We start from the raw sequence: 7,500 nt of genomic DNA, 5'->3' as shown, positions 1-7,500 counted from the left end.
CAAGACAGGCTTCTTTCAGTTTCCATCTACCAAATCCACTCACAAGGCTTTGGTTGGCTGGAGGCTGTAATGGGAGACACTTGCCCAAGGTGCCCTGCAGTGGGACTGAATCTGGAACCAATGTGGTTGGGAAACAAACTTTCTGTTTTTTTCAATAATTGCATTATGGTTTTCTGAATTATGGATAAGACGTTCGGAAAAAAGCATAAAAATAAATTTTCTCTCCACTTTTTATTTATTTATTTATTTATTTATATTCTTTTAATCTGGAAGTGTCGCTAATAAGAAACCAACAGGTTTTGACATCGGAATTGGACGGTTCCATTTCCCTTAAGAATATAGTTCCAGCATCTCCATTCCTTCCCTAGCTTCATGCCACCTATTAACGAAATATTATTCCTAGATTATTGAAAACTAAAGGTAAGCTCTGAGTTAACCAATCTGCAGCCCGAGCTGGGGCGTGTAGTTGAAAGCACATCATTTTACATCATAGCGCTAATACTTTTGCTGAGAAGAGAGAAAGATTTGCAAGATGTTCAGGTCCTTGTGTCACACGCATGCGCTCATACAGACATCACCACCACCACCATCGTCATCATCGTCGTTGTCATCATCGTCATCATCTGAGTTCTTGGGTCGATGTAAGGATCGTTATTGGTCCCATCCAAAGTTAGTAATAAGGGACCAGGCTTGATGCAGAATGTAAATCTCGTGTCCATTGGTGACAGGTTCAGACCAGATGTGAAATGAAATGGACCTCACCCACATCACAAACTGTTATATGTGATGCCCCAGCATGGCCGCAGTCAAAAAAAGATAGAAAATATACCGGTATACATATATATTCTTTTCTACTCTAGGCACAAGACCTGAAGTTTTGTGGGGAGGGGGCCAGTCGATTAGATCAACCCAGTACGCAACTGGTACTTAATTTATCGACCCCAAAGGGATGATAGGCAAAGTCGACTGCAGCGGAATTTGAACTCAGAATATAAAGACAGATGAAATACCGCTAAGCATTTCGCCGGGCGTACTAATGTTTCTGCCAGCCCGTTGCCTTAATGTATGTATATACATCTATATATATATATAAGGCATGTATGTATGAATGTACCTATGTATGTATGTATGTATGTATGTATATAAATATATATATATATATATATATATGTACACACACTCATATATATATATATATATTAAAACCGAAAAATCTCCTCGTATATCTATCTATCTACCTATATATATATATAAATATATATACACACATATATATATATATATATATATATATATATATATATATAAAAACAAATAGTAAATGAGTATATGCATATATATGTACAGGTATGTGCATACCGACATCCACCTGTATGTATAGGTGTATATCTGGGTACAGGACATTGCAAACAAAGCGTAGACGAGAAAACACACAAGCCACATAGAGAACATTCTACTTCATCAGCTACCCCCGTTTTAACACCGGCGTTTCGAAGAGCTGGGAAGGACGCATCGTTATACGTGTGTAGGTTCGTATGCATCTGTATGCATGTGTGTGTGTGTGTGTGTGTGCATGTGTGTATTTCTATATATATATATATATATATATGATGTACTTACAGATATGCTTATATGAACAAAAATAAGATAAAAACATAATTCTTTGCCAAAGACGTTCCTTCCCACCCTCTCTCTATGTGGTGCCTTTCTATTCTGGTCTGATTATCGGTAAGATGGCGACCCGGTTTCGATTCTCCGAACGAAAACGTGTTCTCTTCCCTTTAAACATTTGAAGCGATGCGTGACGACTCACCTCCCCCCACCCACACCCTGTCTCTACATCATGTTTAATCCCCGTCTGCCTATCTTTGTCTCTCCCCCTCCTCCCCCGCGACACCTCCTCTCCGTCTGTAGTCTTAAGACTTAACATCATTCGTTTATGACCTTTCTCGACGTCCCCGCTCTCCATTGCTGTCGCCTCGCAAGTGCCTGGCAATTGCCTCACAACAAAACATTAGCTGGTGGCTACGGGATGCTGAAGTGTGTAGTAAGATCGTGTAAGCAGTTGTTGATGTTGTTGTTGTCGTTATCATAAGGACATATTAGATAAGAAGAGTGTGTGAGGGGCAAGGGTGGAGCGCGCGCGAGAGAGAGAGAGGGCGGGATGGGGAGAAGGGAATGGAGAAATTTATAGACTCGTAGTGTCGATGGCCAAGATGGTGGATAATGAAAGAGGACGATGAGGAAGAGGTGAAGGAGGAGGTAGATAATGCGAGTTGGAGGGAGGGAGAGGAGGAGGAGGAGGAGGAGGAAAGCGAAAGAAGAAACAGGCTGAGAGGAAAAGACAAGAAAATGAAATAACAAACACCAACAACAGCAGACGATAGAGTCGAGGTGGGAGGAGAGAGAGGTGGAGGGAGAGAAGAAAAACTATAGAGGTGTTGTGGTAGTGGAGAAGACGGATGTTGGGGAGGAGAGAGAGAGAGAGAGAGAGAGAGAGGGAGGGACAGGGTGTGCAGATGTGAAGAAAAACGAAGACGGGAACCAAGAAAAAAAGAGGAGGGAAGAAAAGAAAAAAAAAAGAAAGTGAATGAGAATATAAAGAGAGAAAGAAAAGAGAATAAAGTGAGGGGAATGAAAAAGAGTAAGACAGAGAGAGAGAGAGAGGGAGAAAACCGTGATGAGTGATGACGACTTGGTAAATGACAATATGCAAGAGGAGGAGGAGGAGGAGGGAAGCAAGTAATAAGGGCGTGGAGGGGCGGTGGGGGAAGGATGGGGGGGTTAACACGAAGCGAATGATAAAGAAGACAAGAAAGAAGAAAGTTGGATAAGAAAAAAAGAAATGAAACGAAGAAAAAGAAGAAAAGTAGTGGTGGTGGTGGTGGTGGAATAGAATGAAGTGCAACAAGCTGTACTGCGATATATTAGAAAATGATAGATAGAGGTTGAGGAAAAGAGGGAGGGAAAGACGTAGAGAATCAGAGATAAAGATAGATAGATAAAGAGTGAGAGAGAGAGACTGGTGGGAGAAGAAGGCAAGTGATAGCAACAGCAACAGCAGCAGCAGCAGGTTAGCTGCTGCTGCAATAAACACTAGATGTAGTGGTGGTAGTGGTGTTACCTGGCTCGCCAACATCCTCTATTACGCATGCTCATCATTTCATTTACTCTACAGGTGCTCCATCATCATGTCACGTCGAAAACAGTCCAATCCACGGCCTCTTCTTGGTAAGTCTGTTGTCATTTGACAGTAAAAAACAGCAATAATTATCAATTTCATCCAAATTATATATATAATTGAGTTTTCCTCTTTTTAAAATTAATTTGTTGTTATGTCTTGTTTTGTCGGAAGGGTGGAGGAAGAAGAGTTTGGGCTGGATCATATGTGGATGGGGGGAAAAGCAGCCGTCATCGTCTCATTGAAAATCATTTCATCCTTCTTGAAAGTTAGAAGAAAAACAACAACAACAATAATAGGAATGATAATAATGCTATCATCTCAACTAAACTAATTTGAGAGGCATTATAATGATGACGGCAGTGATGTGTGTCTGCGTGTTTATATGAACTACCTGTTGCATCTTTTATTCGTTCGCTCTAACTTGTATCTCTGATATGTTTTTCAACAACATCCTTGGTTTTTTTTTTTTTTTTTTCAACTTAAAAACTCATGTTTTTTCCTTCCCTCACAAGGTCCCGTTTTTTTTAAAAAAATCTTATTGAAATATCTATTTTAGTCATCGATATGTAATATTTGTTCTCCATCCCAAATCAAAGTTATTCAACTTCAAAAACTAATATCTATTCCTCTCTCTCTCTCCCCTTCTGTATGTGTGTGTGTATGTGTGTGAATTTAACTTTGAAACTCGACTAAGTTCTTTACTTATACATGATATTCTTCAACTAAAAATGAAACTACAGCTACATTTTACATGAATATCTAATTAGGAATGTGTTTACTACGTGTCCGACCAATATTAAAAACTATTCATCTATAGTTTGCTCTGGTCACTTTGTCCACCTCTCGGCTCTCTCTCGCGGAATTTCAGCTGCTCTTTCTCTGTGTGTGTAATATGACACATCGCTCGCTGCTCTCTCGCAACCCACAAACCCAGACCTACCTTCTCGTCTCCTGCTATTGAATACCACAGGAAGCGTCCTATTAAAGTAATAACAGTTATAAAACTAGGATGATGAAGACAATACAAATACTACTACTATTACTACTACTAATAATAATGACTGATGTTTAATCAAAACCTTTTGTTTTATACTTGTAATTACCTACTTTCTGTTCCCCCCTCTCTCAATGTCCGTATTCCTGCACATCTTTCAACTAGTTCCTTCGTCTACCAAAATGTCAAACTTACCTGACGAATTCATTAACTTTTTTTTTTTTTTTTACGAAAATGCGAAGAACTCGTCTTAGTTGGATCTTTATATACTTTAAAAACTCACATCCCTTACGTATTTCAATAAATATTCCAGAATTAAAGTGTGTGTGTGTGTGTGTGTGTGTGTGTGTGTGTGTGTTTAGGTGTGAACAATTTAAAGTTTCCTCCAATTCTCTTCTTTTATGTTTGTCTTTTTTTTTCTTTCTAAAAACAATTAATTTATCATCGATGAATTTCAATAAAGATAATCTGAAATTTCAAGTTATTTTTATTCAAATTTATCGACAACTTTTTTTGAATATATTCTCGTTAAATACTTAAATAATATTATCATTCATCGAATTCTTTCATAAAAGATGAACGACCTTAATAATGATGACGATGATGAATCTTTTGGCCATTTTAATGTTCAGGTGTTGAGTAAATTCTCTATAAAATTAGACACACTGCTGAGTGTAAATGATGTAGGGTATAGATGGTGGATTGTAAATACAGAGTGTATATAGTATTGATGAGTTCGGTGTGTATACAATGTTAGTATATGTATTATATATATATATATATATATATATATATATATATATATATATATGTAATGTTCAGTGTGTGTGTGCGCATATCTTGATTGAGTACGTGTGTATATTTCGTGGAAAATACTGATGCATATGGGATGATAACGAATGTGTGTGTGTATGTGTGTGTGGGCTGATTACATCCGCGTTGGCTATTGTATATATTTGGTGTATATGTTTAAACATGTCTACACACCTGAGTAGTGAATGTTAACGTTGCGAAAATCTGAAGGGATCTTTAGGGATAACTGTGCATTAGAACACAAAGATATGCCAACCTGAGCTTCTTTTCTTCGATGAGAGGAAAAAAAAAGGAGGGAATGTTAGCTCGAGTCATTTCAATCCCCGATCGATAACTGGGTTAGGTTTGGTGTTTAATAAATCATTTTTATAACTTTTTATCCATCATGTATCTCTCTCCCTTTATCACTGCTGATATTTTACAGTAGTGAGGGTGGGCGCTGCTTTTCATTTATCTCGTTCTTTCTTCTTTTTCTGTATCCTGAAACTACAATCCGTTTCTGATGGGTGTGGACCAGCAAACCCTTGGCAAAAAAATGAGTTATACCTGTAATTCAAAGGGTCAGCTTTGACACATTCTGTGTCACGCTGAATCTCCCTGAGGACTACGTTAAGGATACACATGTCTGTGGAGTACTCAGCCACTTTCACGCTGATTTTTATAAGCAGGCTGTTCTGTTGATCGGATCAAGTGGGACCCTCGTCATCGTAACAGATGGAGTATGTGTATGTGTTTTCAAGAATTTCTATTTTGAATAAGATAGCAAAGCACTTACATAATACTTAGAACTGCAAGTAAATCCATGTATATCCAAATTCCAGTCGAGTAATACAATATTTGATGCCATATATGAAACTTTTTTTTTTATCCCCCCCAGAATGTTTTTTTTTTTTAAATCACCTTGGATCCTAGATGCTAATTTGGACCTATATTACATGCGTTAAAGCACTAAAAAACTTGTTTTCCTCAAAATGAGCTGCAGAATTAAGGGGTGCGACTACAGGCATCTTTTATGCCGTCAAATATGGTAAACCGTAATTTGTCCTCCGGTTTTCTTTTCGTAATTTAAAGTTTAATTAATTTACGATGTTATAGTAAAAAGATAAACTAAATCTACATGTTTATTAATATCACACGCACACGCACACACGGTTATCTTTTTCATTGTATGTTTGACACTTTTATCCTCTCTCTCTCTCTCTCTCTCTCTCCCCCCTCCCTCTCTCCCCCTCCCTCTCTCTCTCTCACATACACACACACACACAGTCCCTCTCCATTAACAATCACTCGTACGCATCACCTCTTCCCCCTTCCTCTATTGCACAGTCTCTCTTTCACCCTCTCCCCAGCACTCACTAATCAACATTACTTCCTCCCTCCCCTTCTCTCTCTTACTCTCTCATAACTTTACTCCGTCTCTTTCGTCTCGCCAACCTTAAATTTACTCCTCCTTCTGCTTCTCCTTCGTTTTTCTTGTTTCTCTCTCTCTCTTCGATCTCATTTCAAAATGCCACCGAGATGATTCCTATCCTGCCATCTCACAGAATCGATAAAATAAAACAGCAATCAAGTACCAGAGCACATTTAATCGATAAATCCCTTTTCCCAACCCTACATCACCCAAATCTAAGTTCTTTCGCCCAAATTAGAAACAAGAACACCTCATCTTACATCTTTCTTTTCTCTTTCTCGCTTTCGTTCTCTTTCTCTCTCCCCCCTCTCTCTCTGTTTGTGTGAGTGTATAAATGTGTGCCATACACACACACACACACACACACACATGCACAAAGATCATATATTTATATATTATATTGCAAAGATAATCTGGAACTTGACTGAGGAATGAAAACTCCGAGTGACCCGTCCTTGTTTTCTTTGTATCGTCTGTCTGGATGTTTTGTTGTCCCCTTTTTTGTATCACCTAACTGCCTGGATGTTTCTTGTTCTTGTCCCATTTTAGTATTATATATATATATATATATATATATATATATATATATATATATATACAGGAATAAAAAAAATGGGACAAGAATGCATAACATCCAGACGATACAAGGAAACAAGGACGGGTCATTCGGAGTTTTCATTCCCCAGTCGAGTTCCAGATTATCTTTGCAATTTCGGCAAACAGTGCTATTTTATCCTAGAAAATGTAGGGCTTTGAAAGAAAAGGATGGGATGGGTGTATAGGACACAGCCCGAAGAATTCCGATTTTCTCCAAATAAGACAAGTTTTACCGATGCAGGTTACCACCACCATCACCCTCTTCGGATTCTGTTTTAACTGAAATATTTATTTAATTAATTAATTATTTAGAGAACAGCCATCCTAAATCGAATCATAACATTAGGTTATCATCGCTTGATTTGTGTTTTTTCTTTCTCCACATGGTTCCGGGTTCGGTCCCACTGCGAGGCATCTTGAGCAAGAGTCTTCTCCTATAGCCTCCGAGCGACCAAAGCCTTGTGAGTGGATTTGGTAGATGAAAACTGAAAGAAGCCCGAC

At 38.3% G+C, this 7,500-nt stretch overlaps 1 protein-coding gene and 1 long non-coding RNA gene across 12 annotated transcripts in view; one reads left to right on the top strand and one right to left on the bottom strand.

Annotated features, from left to right (window-relative positions):
• LOC128248098 (uncharacterized) overlaps positions 1-5,787 on the bottom strand; it is a 14,551-nt gene extending 8,764 nt beyond the window's left edge. The window contains exons 1-2 of the long non-coding RNA XR_016242396.1: positions 5,767-5,787; positions 3,125-3,237 (exon numbers count right to left, since the gene is read on the bottom strand). This is a non-coding gene — a long non-coding RNA (uncharacterized LOC128248098). The remainder of the gene's footprint in view (positions 1-3,124; positions 3,238-5,766) is intronic.
• LOC106879617 (uncharacterized) overlaps positions 3,098-7,500 on the top strand; it is a 253,865-nt gene continuing 249,462 nt past the window's right edge. For all 11 annotated transcript variants that reach the window (XM_089354433.1, XM_089354431.1, XM_089354426.1 and 8 more), the window contains exon 1: positions 3,098-3,231. In XM_089354433.1, the coding sequence (XP_089210559.1) occupies positions 3,192-3,231 (40 nt within the window). In that variant the 5' untranslated portion in view covers positions 3,098-3,191. The remainder of the gene's footprint in view (positions 3,232-7,500) is intronic.

This window comes from Octopus bimaculoides, chromosome 6 (assembly GCF_046866305.1).
Source record: "Octopus bimaculoides isolate indiv1 chromosome 6, ASM4686630v1, whole genome shotgun sequence".
Taxonomy (NCBI): domain Eukaryota; kingdom Metazoa; phylum Mollusca; class Cephalopoda; order Octopoda; family Octopodidae; genus Octopus; species Octopus bimaculoides.
Note: the sequence above shows the minus strand (reverse complement) of the source record. Positions and strands in the feature narration are given on the sequence as shown.